Below are 16,817 nucleotides of genomic sequence, written 5' to 3'. Positions count from 1 at the left end.
TACTGCTAAGAATGCATATTGCTGCTGTAGTCAAAAGGAAAAAGAAAACTATTCTTCCTGCTTAAATCCAGACTTCTGTTAAAGCTTTCCTCATTTGAGCAGTGATTGCAGTTTCTGATTTATCAGCTTCTGTTGTCTAGTTGCTTCCCAGGCAAGCTACCAGAAGGATCAAAATAGAAATGAGAAAACAGCACAGAACTGTGAAAAATATATTTTACCTCCAAGTCTGTAAATTTCATAAGATCAACCCTGAAACACAGTGCTTCAGTAAATATTTTTCTGTAACTGTGATTTAAAATTAGGGATTGCTTAAATACTTTGACTCCTGAAAGCCTTAAAATACCAAGGCTGACAGCAGAACTGTTCCATTTCAAATTTTCTGATGAAAAAAATGTTCTGCTCTATTTAGAAACATAGAGACTAATACTTATTTAAACCTGAGAACATCTTTGAAATCTGAAAATCCACACTTTCACTAACTGGTCTGTTCCATTTTTGTTGGCAAGCAAAATTATCACCAAGTTAGACATTATGGAAAATGAACAAGAAGCCAAGACATCTACGTTTGAAGCTTTGTGCTTGTAGTATAGCAGGTGTGCGCAGTGGGGAAGTGCATGCTGAACTGAATAACGAGGTGCGCCTGTTCTCTCAGGGGGAAGGCAGTGTTTTGGTCAGCATGATTCTCTCCTTTTACTTGCACAACACACGCGTACTCAGGTTTTTCTGTCCTGTGGGTGTAGGAGGGTGGTGAATAGGGGAGGAGCAGTTTGCTCTGACTGTGGCTGGCAGTCACACATGAAGTCTGTGGGGTAAGTGTGATAAAAACCAGTCTGGGAGTATTGATGGGTTTGAAATTGAGGTTTGCTGACTGTGAAACTGCTGCAGACTCGTTTGCTCCATCTTGCTTATACTGAGGTCAGCTTTGGACTTCCCATGGGGAGCAATTTAAGACATTTTCTGTAATTTGGCAATGGAATAAGAGACTTCAATAAAGGTTTATAACCTCTCAATGGGGTGTAGAAGTAAAGACAATTACAATAGAAGAAAAAAGACAGGATCAGAGGAATCTGAAGGCATGGGAGGGCTGCGAGTCCCAACAAATTAGTGGGCCTGTGTGGAGAAGATACGTACAAGAAAACTCATATAATCACTGCTTAGGAAGGAATTTGAGATCAAGGTAAGAGAGGGAGCTGAGGATCTGTAGGATGTACTGGTTGAGAATGCCAGTGAATATATTTCTCAGTGGATACCTATCAAAGCTTGCATATTTTGTGGCCAATTGAAACACACTTAGTTGTGGGAGAGGACCCTACAAATTGAATAACACTTTTAGGGATTTGTGGGTACCTGAAAAACTTAGCAGCGATATCAAATAAACAGGATGTGTGATTCTGCGTAGATCTGTGGGTGGCTTAAGAAGAACTACAACGAAGTGCCAAAGACAGAGAAAACTCCAAATGGTTTTTCATTGCTAAACTTCTTGGATCAATAGATAATTTGATCATGGAAGATGACCTCCAGGAAAAAAAAGAAGTCACTATTCACTGCAGTCACTCCAGCACCTTTTCCAAGCACAATTATTTGTAACACAAAGCACCTCCATTTTACAGCTAATAGTTTGTACTTGGCAGAGGTTTCTGCTTGAACACACAGTAAGTGTTGCTGTACCTTGGTACAGCTGGCAAAGTCTTGAGCTGATCCCAGTCAAATGCTACGAACTTTCCAAACATTGTAACCTTTCACAAAGGCAAAGTACACACACAAGACTGGTCTTCTTTTTTGTTTAATTAAATCTAATAATTTTCAACCTCCAGGGTTATCAGGAGAGAACAGCTTGCATTTGCCTGATTTCTTGCCATGGTTTTATATTATTTGTGCCTTTCCTTGGGCCACGTACACTTTTGGCTCTTTGTTACTGCCCAGTGGCAGCATGAAGTCAACTGATAAGGGAAGAGCAGGTTTCTGAAACCGCCAAGCTGGCTGAGCTGGCTGATGGGGATTCCTCAGATGCTGCTTCTAGTAAGGCAAGCAGTGTTGCAATAATTTCTCTTGGTGTCTGCAACAAATACCATTAGCTCACAATGAACCATACTGCTGTGTCAATTTTTCAGGTGCCAAAGGGAGTTAGGGAGCTACTAGGAAAATTAAATCTGATGGGTGAAGGTTTTAGTTCCTGTTGAGCACAGTACAGGCTGAAGAACCTATGAATAGGTGTTTATAGCGATACCCTTGAGTTTTTACCACTTCAAGTGCAAAAAGAAGGTAGGGGGAATTCAGGAAATGTAAACAGAACAAGCTGTTTCTTTCAGTTATACACAGCTTCATGTTTAAACCCTTCCTGCTAGTTCAGGAACAAAGAGCTACCTGATGTATGGTGCTGTTAAGTGTAGACCCTTTCCTATTTGTATTCAGAGTAGCTAGGGAGGTTGACAATTTGTCTATGTACTCAGATTTGAGAAGTTTTAGTCCCTCTAGACTCATACCAGGGGTAAGGAGAACACAAACAGGAGAGTGAACCAGAGAGTGAACCAGTGTTTGAGAGGACAAGGTGCCCCTTTGTCATTCTTTGCCCACCTTGTCTGGTGACCTTGACAAGTCACTGAATTTCTCTATATCTCAGTTCCCAGATCTGCAGCAAGAAACTAACAGTATTTCCCCCTTCACAAAGTACTTTGAGGCTACTAGATGAAAAGTGCTGTGGAAGAGCTAGTTAAGGTTATTAGTAATAGCCAGGTGTTAAAAGCATTATTTCATTTAGGTATCTACACAGCAGATGATAAATACATATTTTAGAATGATACACGTTATATGGCAGGTTTCAAAATGCTGTCAAAGGCCTGTAAAGATCTGGCAGCAAATCTGAACTCACGTTGGTGTTTGGTTACAAACCGAACTTGAATGCTTTGCTGGATATGTATGGGTACAAACATATATAATATGCATATACATGTGTGTGTATAAGAAGAGCATTTGATAATTTGCAGTGATTTTCCATTTTGAGTAAGAAACATGCAAAGGCTTGTGCTCTTGGGGAAGAATCTTGACCAGAGTATGAAGTGATCTGATGCCAAACCAGTGGTTTCAGACAGCTCAGTCTCAGAAGAGACAGGAAGAAGCTGGGATTTCACCTCCCTTTTCCCACAGGGGAGCACAGGTCTAGCTCAGGGACAGACAGCTTCCATCACTGTTCACTCCCCAGCTCCTGAAGCTGGCCTGAGTCAGCTGCAGTTTGCCTATAAAAACCTATAGCGAATCCATCCCTATCTCTTGTATTTGCAGTAAATATTGAGCTGCAGCCTGAAATATTCTTAGACATCAAGCCACTGCAAAATCTGCCCAGACAAGGGAAGTTTCAGGTGACTCTGCGTGTGCTATTTATTGTAAAATGGATTAGCCAGTTCCATGAGAACGGGAACAAAAAATCATTGAGTATTCAAGCAGGGCTTAAGAATTTTACTACCTGATGCAAAACTGCTGCTGCTGCAGATTTTTGCAAACATGAAAATACAAAAATTTTAAACAGATGAAGATCTAGAGATGCTGCTAAAATTACGCTGTTACCATCCCCAGGTAATTATATGGCATTTAGTGAGGTAGCAAAGCATATGAAGTAGAAATTAGTCCTGAAATTAATAACGTTTCTCAATGATCATTAGCTCAAGAGTACTTAGGGCTGGGATTGTAAAAGGAGTCTAAGGTAATCAGATGCTAAGTTTAATGTGATTTTGGGACTTAGGAGTGGGTTCAGCTGGCTGTTTCTCTTCTCAAAAATCCCAGCTGCACTCTGTACACTTGCACATAGTAATGGTCCGTCTGTCTGATATCAGCAGATCCTCTTCATATGGTACATACCGTCTCAGTCTGACCCTGGCTCAGACCTGCAACTAGTGCCTTTGTCTCACATTATCAGACAAACTAAGCTCTGTCCATTAGATAATTTATATACTGCAGCTGCTTTGGCTTCGCCGTCAAAGTTACCCAGGGCATGCTTGAGCTATTTTTTATCTCTTGCTGTGCCAACAGCTTCAGGCAGTGGCCCAAAATCATTGTCCTGGCTGCAGGTACTATCCTTGTACCACACCCTCACTTCACCTGCTTCAACCCAGACATCCCGTTGGTATTTGAAGAGAAAACATCACAACCAGCACCAATGAACTGGGAAACTGCCCCTGCATGGCATGGAAAGAGCTGCAGGAAGGGATCAGTATGGAAAAGGCTGTATGGCCTTTCCTCAGCACTGCTGTGCTGCTTGTTATAAATGAGATGTTGTGATACTATGCCAAAAGGCAACGTGATGCAAGATAGGGTGTTTTGTGTGGTATTACAGAAAGGGCATGTTGTAAACATTATAGAGAGGAATTAGCTGATGCCCTCATATGAAGATCATTAATCCGTGGGCTGTTCCTTTACAAACATTCCACTGGACTTTTTTCAGACTCTCTCCACTCCACCCCCTCTGTTTATAGCTTCCTTTTGTCCTTTTCTGCCTTTTCCCAACTGGCACACACAGTACTATTAACTCGCATCAAACCCCTTTCCATTCCCTGTAGTAGACCTGATGGGATGGTGTCATGGCACTGTGCTAGCTGCTCCTATCAGCCAGAAAATTCACCTCACATTCCCTCAAATGACTTCAAAGAGCTTCTTTCACCTCTGCTGAATTCATATTTTCCTAAATATACCCTCTGCCTTATAAGGTCTGGGATTATAATTCTCGACCCGGTTGTTACTCAGTTCAGCAAGGTGTTACTGGCATGATCCTCTCAACAGTTAAAGAAGGCGGTACAATCTGGCTCATGCAAGATGAGATGCCTTGCTGGTCTGCGAGTTAGCTATCCTGTATTGTTTTCCCATTTGTCTCATCATCTCTTGAATGATGGAATTTCCTACCTTAGCTCTCTTTTGACATATTACAGATATCAGTTTTGTTGTTTACGTAGTAGATGTTACCAGTTCATGTATTCCTGAGCCAGGTCCCCAAGGACCTGATAATTGAGACACTTAAAGAAGCTTGAGTTTAACATCATCTATAGAGCTCATGCCCGGGAAAGGTTTGATTCAAGAACAGCACTTACTCTATGCCACTGAGAATAAGAGGTATATAGAGTATATAATGCCAGACACTAGAGAGGAGAGAAAGAAGGTAAGAGAACTGGGCACTGTGCATGATATGAAATAGAGAGTACAGATGTGGAAAAAAGCAGCAGGGAGTTATATCTGCAGGGAGTTAATGATGAGCTCAACAGTTAAACACTGTTGAGCTACGCACATAGTAATAGAGATGTAATGCTCCTCAAGGAAAATATCTTTGTGTTTACTATGGGCCACCATATTTAGCTGTACCAAATAGATCAAAATAATCTAGGAGACCTACAAGATGGAAAATAAAAAGTAATTTTCTTCTAAATATTGGATTTTTTTACATTTATACAGAAGAAAAATACTCTGTGTTTTAAATGATCACTTTTTTAGTTTTTATAATTTTTTTTTATAATTCTTTTTTGTGTGTGTGTCCAGAAACAACAAGATACAGTGTTATTATTTTCAGGATTTTATTCAAAATTTGATTATTATTTTTGCAGAATATGTCAGCAGGAACTAGTATCTTAGTAATTTTGTGGGTTTTTGGGCATCTGTAAAAATGATAGGTTGAACTGATGCTTCATACAACTAATAAGTCCCCAAGACCAGCAATTAAGCAGCTATAGGATGAGTATCCTCATACTCATCCTTCCTACTCAAGTATGAAGTTCAAGGTATGCCCTTAGACCTTGTATTCACAAACAAAGAAGGACTGCTTGGGGATGTGAAGACTCGGGAAAGCCTTGGCTGCAGTGCACGTGACATGCTGGAGTTCAGGATCCTGCATGGAGGAAGCAGAGCAACAAGCAGGATTGCAACCCTGGACTTCAGGAGAGCTAACTTTAGCCTCTTCAAAAACCTACTTGGAGGAATCCCATGAGTTACGTCTCTAGAAGGTAAGGAGGTCCAAGACAGCTGGCTAATATTCAAGCATCACTTCCTCCAAGCTCAAGATCAGTGCATCCTCATGAGCAAGAAATCAAGCAAAGGGGGCAGGAGGCCTGCATGGATGAGCAAGGAGCTTTTGGCAAACCTCAAACAGTAGAATGACGTTTATGGAATGTGGAAAAAGGGACAGGCCACTTGGGAGGAATATAGGGATGTTGTCAGATCATGCAGGGAGGTGATGAGGAAGGCTAAGTCCATTTGGGATTAAATCTGGTGAGGAATCTCAAGGACAACAAGAAGGGCTTCTTCAAGTACATTAGCAGGAAAAGGATGACTAGGGAAAATGTGGGCCTGCTGCTGAATGAGGTGGGTGCCCTGGTGACAAAGGACACAGAGAAGGTGGGGTTACGAGTGCTGCCTCTGCTTCAGTCTTCACTGCCAGGGCCAGCCCTCAAGAACGCCAGACCCTGGAGGCAAGAGAGGAAGTCTGGGGAAAGGAAGACTTTCCCTTGGCCGAGGAGGACCACGTTAGGGATCACTTAAGCAAACTTGACACCCACAGATCCGTGGGCCCAAAGGGGATGCACCCCTGAGTGCTGAGGGAGCTGGCAGATGTTACTGCTAAGTCACTCTCCACATCTTTGAAAGGTCATGGAGGACAGGAGAGGAGCCTGAGGACTGGAGGAAGCCAGTGTCACTCCAGTCCTCAACGAGGGCAAGAAGGAGGGCCCAGGAAACTACGGGCTGGTCAGCCTCACCTCCATCCCTGGAAAGGTGATGGAACAGCTCATCCTGGAGGTCATCTGTAAGCACGTGGAGGAAAAGAAGGTTATCAAGCAACAGTCATCATGGATTCAACTAAGAGGAAATCATGCCTGACCAACCTGAGAGCCGTCTATGATGGAATGACTATCTGGGCAGATGAAGGGAGGGAGGTGGATGTTGTCTACCTTGAGCTTAGCAAGGCTTTGGACACTGTCTCCCACAACATCCTCATAGGTAAGCTCAGGAAGTGTGGGTTAGATGGGTAGACAGTGAGGTGGATTGAGAACGGGCTGAATGGCAGAGCTCAGAGGGTTGTGATAAACAGCACAGAGTCTGGCTGGAGGCCTGTAGCTACTGGTGTTCCCAGGGGTCAGTGCTGGGTCCAGTCCTGTTCAACTTGTTCATCAATGACCTGGATGAAGGGGCAGATATACTGCATATGTTCATTGAGAATCAATAGTAAATGAATGGTGCTTGCCTTTGACTGCCAGTGGTTAGGACCAATTTTAATTTGGTGTTAATTGAAGACTACTTTCACTTCCACCTGCTTGAACTCCTGAGATTTTTAGCAGTTTCTCTGCCTCCCCTTCTGAAACTCACTTTTCATTTCCAATGAATTTTAAATCAGTGAGCCAAAGAAGGAGACCAGAGGTCGCAGCATGGGGGATGCAACAGAGAGAAACCGACTGAAGGTCACCCAAAATGTAAAAAAAAACCAAACCCAAAATGCTACAGCAAATTGAACCTCATCATTTGAAACGGAATGCTGCTGATCTTAACTATGTTCCAGCAGTGTGACACAGTTACGACAAAGGCTAATAATGCAGTCTTGCCTGCCAGGCAATACCTAATTTCAGTGCAAATCTCACAGCTGACCCTGGACCACCTGCCTCCAATGGGTGATGATGTCTTTGTGTCAGATATGTCTGACACACAGGTAAAATGGGTCCTTGTCAGCCGCCTGTAAAGCACTCTGACACGCTGCTGCTGCTCACCTCCACAAACTGACTCAAGAACTGCCGTTGGTGCTCTCAGCTGCTTCTCTGAATTGCTCTGAGGGGAGGCTCTGCATTCCTCCTCCTACACCCAAAACCACCTCCACAGGGATTCAGGTATCCTGTGGCTGGTAGCTTTGGCTGTTAAACAGAGACTGGATTTTTTACTAAACCCTGAAGCTTTCCTTCTCCTTCCAGCATCTGAAATCAGCCAGGGGGTAAGGAGGGAATACTTGGTGCGGTGACAAGTAACCACAACTTGGTGCTAAGTCCTGTCAAACTTTTCATGGCAGCTCTGTAATATGCTCACGCCAAACAGATGATAAAAGCTGGCAGTTACAGGTATAGTTTGTGGTGCAACTCATGGCTGAGAGGAAAAGCTACAATGAAGAAAGCAGCTCATTCCAAACTCTTACACTGACCTGTCCAGACCATATTATCTGCACCTCTGTCTCCTGATACCACCATTGCCTATATTTAGTGTGTTAGGTTTTAATAGTGGAGGCTGTCCCTTACGGTGTTTGCAGAGTGCCTAACACAGTGGGCTTACAGTTAGGAATAGACCCATACAAGTGCTAGGACAAACTCTAATAAACCCTTGGCTGTGGTGTGTTCCACAACAATGTGGGCTCTTACACACTCCTTGATTAAATGTTTTTGTACACAGACTTGCACTTGGGATCATGCAGAGTCTAAATGGAGCACAGAAATCATGGTGTCATGTGGAACAAAAGAGAATTTGAGATTTCCCTGGTAAAGAATGCTTAAGTCTGTTACTTTTGGAGACAGTCCTGCTATGAAAGGCTGAAATTTCAAAAAGTTTCCCCCTGTAATAGAGGAAAAGAAATTGTTCTGGGGGTCCCAACTGAAGAAAACCTAATTGCAGAATAGTTCTGCAGGAAAACCCTTCTGTTTCAAAGCTCTTCTGAAAAGTGATTAGAAGACTAGTCCATTGGGGGTCAGACAGCCTGAAAATACTACTTTTGAGAAAAGTAGTCTAAATTCAGTGATGCTTCCTTAAGCCACGGGTATTTATCCATGACAATTCTATACCAGTGCAACTAGCCACCTTGAAGCCAAACGGCCCATTAGTTATGAATCTTTATCCCTTAAGCAATACTACGTACTTGAGTTATGATTTGCCAGTTTCTGGTCATTGTGAACATGTAGGACTACACCATTTCTATTTTGTTCTGAGGTTCATTCCCGTGGGGACAGACGGTCAAATCCAGACCCCCACATCACCCTGACCACATTTTACTTCCTCCAGCTGTTGTAGCTTAAGTGTGTGCCCTGAAAAAAAGCAATACAGGCTGCACCAAACCAAAGCCAGAACATAAAACTGAGGCTGGCTCATGGCAGCACCATAACTCCACCTTCTCTCCCTGCCTCCATACGTACTCTCCTTGCTCTGTGGCTAGCAGGGGTGACAGTGAGGCTGTGAAACTATTTCTTTCTGTTTTACAGGGCAACTTACTTGTCCAGTCTGCCCACCACAGGCTACTTCTGCTGCTGCCTGCACAAGGAGTCATCCCACTGGTTCACTGAATAAAGGCTGATAGCACCACACACCAGGCAGGCAGGTCCTGCTCCTCCACCCACTACCACATTTCAAACAATGATCCCTCCCTTCCAGATGACTCTGCTAGCAACCAGGATTCAAAGCTGTGCTTGTTTCTGTCATGCTTGGTTGGCTTTGTGAAAAAAAATTATATATATAAAAGAAAAGGCAGATAGCAAGCTGCCTTCAGCAGTTGGGCTTTGATTTTCTGTGTTATTTAGATTCCAAATAAGCATCTGCTGGCACAGCCAAAAGTATAAAGAGGAGATAACTGTGATTTTGACCATGTTCCACAAAGCATTCCTGACTGGGTTAATGTTCTGCACAGAAACTTTCCCTCATTCCTGGATGGATTTTACTCCTTTGCTAAAGGGAGCAGAAAAAAACCCAGGTGTAATTTAAGTCCTAAAAATGAAGTCAAAATGACATTTGAAAGATGAACAGATGTTGTGGGTAGGGGTATTATTTTTCTCATGTCTTTATTGGTACGATTTCCTACTCTGATACAGCTATTTTCTTTTCCACTTCTAGTTTTTTCTAACAGAATACACCGGGCCTCTTCTAATATATCTGCTCTTTTACATTCGCCTCTCAACTATTTATGATCAAGTGGAAAGTAGGAAGAATTTCCGCCACCCAGTGGTTCAGTAAGTGACACTTGTGTGAACTGTTTTCCTGGGGGACAGGGAGCCAAAGGGATGGAGGCTGCATTTCCAGGGCTGAGGATTTTACAGGGGATGTGAGACTGCACGTCTGGTCTCAGTCAGTGGGAGTTTCAGATTGTTCTTATCAATAATGTTGATATTTTATCAGCACTCATAAATCTGACCAAAAATGGGATCCCGGTTGAAATGGTCATTGTACGTGGTCACAATGGGAGCTGTAGTATTTTCCTCAAATAGTTTGAAGTCCAGAAATATAGCCTGAACAGGGTGAAATAATAAATACAGTGGTAGTTAACCAAAGTCATGCTTGACAGAGAAGAGAGGGCAAGACTTCAGGTGTCTCAATCCCAGTCTCTTTACAATGCATTCTCACTCATAAGATTAGTAAGCATCAGCCCCCAGCACAGAAGATAACACCCCTCCCCCCCCCGCCCCCCCCCCGCCCTCCTCCCAGCTCCCACCTAGGCACAACGAGGAGGAATCTTGAGAGGTCTGCATGTCATGAGTCAGGTCAAGAAAAACTGAGAAACACAAAAGAAGCACCACAGGAATTCAGAAGTGGTAATCTGATTTTTGAAACTAACCTCTTCAAACTGCAACTGTTCCCTACGGCCATATGTAACATATTTGAGTTCTGAAAGACTTTTAAGGAATAGCACAGTCAAGTGACAAACAAAACCAAGAGCTCAGCCGCCGTTACTGGACAGCAAAGAGCACAGGTTGTATCTAGCTGTACCGAAACAAATCAGAGCAGCTCATATATAAGCACAAACCAGACAGCTTTGCTTCTTTCCATCACTGAAACAGGAATGCTAACAAGGAAAATTAATCTCCTCCGATATAATACAGTAGGAGCTGACCACAAGGAAATGCAACCTGCTTAGTCTGCTAGAACTCAAGAGGCTGCCAAAAAGCAATGAAGAGAGGACAGTCAACCAAGATAGCTTTTTATGACCTTCAACAGTCCCTGCCATTCCCAAGCCTTTTGAAGGACTGGAAGAAACAAAACAGACATGATCAATGGGAGGGATTAAGAACTGTTACAGGCAAGAAAGTGGCAAACAGCTATCCATGATAACTGCGAGAGGCTCAAGGCACTGCCACCACCTACTGTACCCTTCCAGGGAATGGTGGCTAATGCACCAGGCAGGCTGGGAACTTTCACACTTAAGGAAGTTCTCTTCAGTGTGGTTGTCCCCATTCCAGGAGATCAGTGCCTGGTGGAGGGGTGGAATGTGATCAAGGGAAGCCTGTCAGCTGTGTAAGTTGGAGCAGTGGAAATGGGAGGGCACACAGGGAACTAGGAGCCTCAAGGAACTGTTCAGCTTTCCCACAGCATTTTTCTACACACTGATCGCAGAATCAAGGCAGCTGGCATACAACAGAGAAGCACAGTGAATAATAATACCATTTACAGATGGAGGAACAGAGACTTGGAGAGACATTAAGGGAGCCAGTGGAGCTGGGAATGAGAGCACAGAGTAGCTGAATTCAAATCCAGAGCTGCAAGATGCTTGCCTGCCTTCTATTGCTCATACACTTAAAAGGAGAGTTTCTGGTAACACAGAAGAGACAGCAATACCTTTGCCTTCTTTCAAGTGGTCAGGGGGTGTGCAGAATGCTTCCAGTGACTGCTCCTTAATGGGTTCATCTAAGGTCCCCATCCTAAGTAAAATTAATTTTAAAATTCCTAGCAAAGCTGGAAGTTTGCTCCAGACTTTGGATAAGTCGTTAATTGTTTGAATTTTTCTTAGCTCAATTCTCTCTGGTTTAATTACTTTGAAATTGTTTAATCTTTGACTCTGGCTACCATACAAGATGCATAATAAAAGCATTTGAGATTTCACATGCTGAAAACCACTTTTCATTTATGTCTTATAATTGGTTTGCAGTGAGACGGGCTCTGGTAGTACAGTACATGTAACCAAGATAAAATGCCACCAGGAATCACTCCTGACATTTGTTTCTGAAACTCAGTCTCTATGAGCTGCAACTCATTCTTGGAAGCAAATCAGCAATGCCTGTTATTGTTTCATAATCTTCCTCAAAAGGGAATCAGTATAATAATTTCTACAACAATTACCTCATTTCTTTGTAACGGGCAACAAAAAAGCCATCAGAATGGATTAACTTTGCAACAAAATCTCATTTTGCGTCCACAAGGAAATGAAATACAAACTACCTCCATGCAGCTACTTGAGCTGGCAAAGGACAAGGAAACCATTCAGAAGATATTTAGAATGTTTTTAAATGTCAGGCACATCCTACAGGAGCACTCAGGTAGCCTTAAAACACGGGAGAGATCTTTTGGAAAAGCACAGCAGACGCCTGCTTGCATACACAGCTGTCCTGTTTTAATGTCTTGTCAGGGCTATGCATCACATTCAGAGCTCGAGGAGCTCTTTTCATTTCAAGGCTAGTAAAAAGAAGTTGCTTCCCTGCAAAATGAAATCAACTTTGTATAACACTGAAAATGATTCCATTAATCTTTGGTTCCAGATGCTTCAATTAAGGCAATATCTTAAATCTCATGATTTCAGTGTGACTGCAGTTTTGGAATATTAGTCCTTATTCCTTTTGTGACGTTAAATTGTGAAATAATAAAAAGCAGTCTTTCACTTACCTTAATTTCCTTTTTTTTTTTTTCTTCCAGCTTGGCCTGCTTCTGCCATTGTTTACACTACATCAGACATCTTCTGGAGACATTATTTGTTCACAAGTTTTCAGGAGGGCACACTCCTCTGAAAAATATGATAAAGGTGACAATGTGTTTATGATTCTGTGTAAGAGAGAATATCCTCATATCAAAGCAGTCTTTGGAAGAAGATAAGAAAATTAAAAAATAATTTATTTTCTAGCTCCAGAAATTACGGTTAATCAAAATACAAAAATAAGAAAAATTTCAGGGCCATGTCCCCAAGGACACCAATTGAAATCAATGTCCATTTTAGCTCCTGCATGTCAATGTCCACCTTGACTCATCCACCCAAGGGGCTAATTCTCATGTCCAGGATATTTTTCAGGCTGAATGCTATTTTATTATGAGATATGCTGCTGTGACATCTAGCAATGCTGACAGAAATCACACTCCACATCCTCAATGCAATATAAATACAGAGCAAGCAACAGGCTTTGCATTAGGAAACAAAATTCAAATTACAAGTAGAAAAAAACATACTGTTTTATAGATCGAGGCCTCAGGAAGGAAGATACTGAGCTAGCCTAAAGTGTGTCCTGCAAAGCCTCTTGAATTTCGACTGTGTGTCACTCATAGGCTTTCTTTTCTTTCCTTTCATGTACCCGGTCTTGGTCATTTTGTATCACCTTTCCTCCCACCCCATTCGGTGACCCGCCCTGTAAAACTTCTACAATATATTGAAGATTTTAGTGAAGGAGATAAATGTATGGCCATAACAGGTGGCTCAATTCAATTCCAGTCAGAAAGGAGTTAATAGGATACACAACTAGAGAAGTTTTACAATATACAACATGTAAGAGAAATAAAATAAAGTTAAAAAAAAAAAAAGAAAAGAAAAAGATGAATATAAGTTAAATGGCTTTGGAACCAGAGTACCATTTCCAAAGTGATTCATGCATGTGGGAGTTAAAAGACCCACAGTTACTGCTAGTTCCTTGTGTACCACGGGAGCGCTGCATAAAAAGATTAAAAAGAGAATGCCTGACTTGGCAGCCCTGCTTATGGGGTGGAGCTGTAGCCAGTACCAGCACACTGCTCTTCCCAAGAGGGAACTGAGAATGGGATCCTTAACTCAGACACACAGAAAAGCTTTATGCAGTCTCCAGGGTGGTTCTGGTTGGTTGGCTGGTGGGTTTTGGTTTTTCCTTGTACAAAGCATGGGAGCAGTGACCCCTATACAGAGCAAAACATGATCACATTCTCTCTGCTTGGGCTTTCCCAAGCCCACGGCTTCATTCATCAAGCAAAGGCAGCTGGGGTGCTGCTTTTCAACAAGAAGATGAACTGGGGCCGAATCCAATGGAGTAGGTGCAGTGTGTAACTCAATTATCTTTATAGGAACTGTGAGCCTTTATTTTGGTAGGGTTAAAGCAGGCCGATTCAGTTTTACCTCAGTTTGCCTCAGCTGGTTTAGTGTTCTGTTTGGCTAGTTCAATCTTGCTTGGAAATGCTGAGTTTAAGGTATAGTAACAGCTCAGCTGTGTTAACCAGCCCGAGACTTTTAGTAGTACAGCTGCTCTAACAATCGAGAAATGTGCCCTTCAGCAGCAGAATCAAATAAGAATTTCCTACAAGAGGCATAAACCACATTCAACATACATAAATACAACAACATACATAGCCACACAATCTGTGACCTTTTAGGGTTCTTTTTTTAGTGGCTTCGTAGCATCTTACAAAGATCTATATTCTGTGACTCAAGAAGCTGCTGCAAAGTCTTGCAATGGTCATCTGGGTTTTGCACTTAGAATTTATATTTATAAAGTTATGGTTTGAACTTGCTTATCACCCTTTCTAACAACAACAAAAAAAATCTTTTGTCCATTCCAGGGCTGTGCCTTTTACTGGGGGTTCACTTCCTGGATTGCATACTACATCAACCATCCACAATATACGCCACCATGTATGTATAAGTAGCACACAAAACTGCTTGGTTTTAAAATATTTTTGATATGCAATCTTAAGTCCTCCAAAAGCAGTAGATGTCCCCAACATGAGATCATATGACTAATCTAGTCAGAGATTAGCTTTTACTCCCTGCCGGAAGGAAGACTGTCATGTGGGAGGCTCTCCTGCTGTGTCACTGAATGTATGTTCCCATTCAGCAATGGTCAGTCGCTGTCGAGTTTTATGAACTGGAAATATTGCCCAATGGAGAAAACACAAAGACTGATACATTTTGCTCATCTTCACCATATATGTACTAAGAATGCAGGAGAGAACTAGTGCCAGCTCCATTTTCTTGGAGGCGATATTTGTTTGCTAAAGATACATCCTTTTCATGAAAATTAAGATTTGTGAGTGTGTGCGTGAGAAACCAGTAAAAGTCAATCAGATACTGATGCTGATAATGAAAAAAAATCCTGGTTTTTGCTTCTAGATGTCGTTTATCATTTTGTTCTTTCTCATTATATTTTATTGTTGCTCTGCTGTTTCTTCATTATTTTTTTTCTTCTTGTTTACTCTTTGAACTTTTGCTTCTTTTGAGCATAATTAGCATAAGTTTTTTCCTGCTACTTTACTTTCCTTGCTACACCTTAGTTTTCCTTTTCCTCTGCATGTTATACTTATTTATGCACTTTAGGAACAAAGGGTTTGCTTTGCCATTTTTATTTACACTCAGTTAAATTACTAATTTTTTTAAATCAGAAATTTCTCCTACATGGCACCTGTTTTCCTTTCAAAATAACACAGAAGTTCTGTTTCAAAATTATGTGATTCTTTGAAAGACAGCTGAATTTAGTGTGGCTTTAAGAGTAACGCTGCAAACAACGTTGAAACTTTCCCAGACACAGGTTTTAGCAGTCCAGATCATCAAATCACTAGGTGCAGCTTCTTTATAAAGGAAACCATTAGTTCAGGACACAGCATTCCAACACAGAAAACATTCATAAGTACTTCTAATTGCTTGCCACCACCTTAAAATGATAATTATAGGTCCATTGGTCTAATGCTGGAGATCACCAGCCCTCTGGCATAGTTATCTAGATCAGTAAAATGTTGGTGGTTTGTTTTTGATGCGGCAGCAGGTGACCTCCACAGCCATACCCAGAGATGGCGAGTTTGGGGACAGGTAAGGAAAGGCAAGCAGGGAGTTGCAGAATGCTATGCAGGCATGGTAAATTAAACCAGGCTGACAAAAGGCCCATGGAAAACATCTGCTTAGCAGCTACAGACTCGCAGGTTGACATGCTCTGGTTGTTCTGAGGAGGAGTTTTAGAGCATGCCGTTGGAGCCATAGAGGAGTCATGTGCCAGCCAGAGAAAAAGGGTTCTCAAAAGTAAAGGCTCGATGAGACTTGGTCAGGGAAGTGAGGTACGTACGCGTGGTCTGTGGCCCTCAGCCACGACCAAGGTTTACTTGAGAACTGTAAACCTTTGGAGACAAACATGGTACAGCACTACAGTGGTCTGTGGACAACATCAAAAAGGAGAGGGCAGGTAAAGAGCACATAAAAATTGAAAAGGCGAAATATATTTCTTGCATGGTGAGACTGTGAAGCAGATAGTGGCTATATAGTAAAACCTTACTACTGTGTCACTACTAAAAACAAAAAAAAGTAATGGATAGGTTATGTCTTGGGTTCTCTGCTCAGGCAGATAAAACGGCCTATGGATAAGACTGTGATACCCAGCCTGGTTCTGCCACTGACCTTCACTTCATCCCTCCCCTTGCCTTTCCAAGAACCTTAACACCACCAACTGCATTGACAAAGCACTTAGATATATGAAGCTGAGAAATACCAGAAAAAGTTAGGTGAAAACTGCCTTGAGATTAGTGGCGAAGAGACTGGCATTTCTAGAGTGATGTTATTATTTGCATTCTCCTCATATTGTGTGTGATAATATCCATTCTTTCTGCAGACCCTGTCAGGAAAGAAGTATTTCTGCTCGTCAACACTAGATTAATTTCACCTATATCAAACCATGTGCTTACTGTAAAATGCAATTTATAATTTTGTCCTATTTTCTAGCATTTGGCCACAGACAAATTTCTTTTGCTGCTCTTGCTTTTCTGGTATGTACAGAAATAACTTTTATTGATGATAGCGAAATAGGAGTAACTCACGATTTAACAAAATGCAATAACATCACATGCATTTGTGTGTACATATACATCCACACTCACAACCCTGTGTCCTTTGACTGGATTTAGTGATAATC

General features: G+C 41.9%; 1 protein-coding gene across 2 annotated transcripts in view; it reads left to right on the top strand.

Annotated features, from left to right (window-relative positions):
• TECRL (trans-2,3-enoyl-CoA reductase like) overlaps nt 1–16,817 on the top strand; it is a 67,755-nt gene that overhangs the window by 42,086 nt on the left and 8,852 nt on the right. For both annotated transcript variants that reach the window (XM_027810285.2, XM_005442646.3), the window contains 4 exons: nt 9,823–9,938; nt 12,610–12,715; nt 14,485–14,557; nt 16,628–16,671. In XM_027810285.2, coding sequence (XP_027666086.1) covers nt 9,823–9,938; nt 12,610–12,715; nt 14,485–14,557; nt 16,628–16,671 — 339 coding nt within the window. The remainder of the gene's footprint in view (nt 1–9,822; nt 9,939–12,609; nt 12,716–14,484; nt 14,558–16,627; nt 16,672–16,817) is intronic.

Source organism: Falco cherrug, chromosome 1, assembly GCF_023634085.1.
Source record: "Falco cherrug isolate bFalChe1 chromosome 1, bFalChe1.pri, whole genome shotgun sequence".
NCBI lineage: Eukaryota > Metazoa > Chordata > Aves > Falconiformes > Falconidae > Falco > Falco cherrug.
The sequence above is the reverse complement of the archived record's forward strand: the minus strand, read 5'-3'. Positions and strand labels throughout refer to the sequence as shown.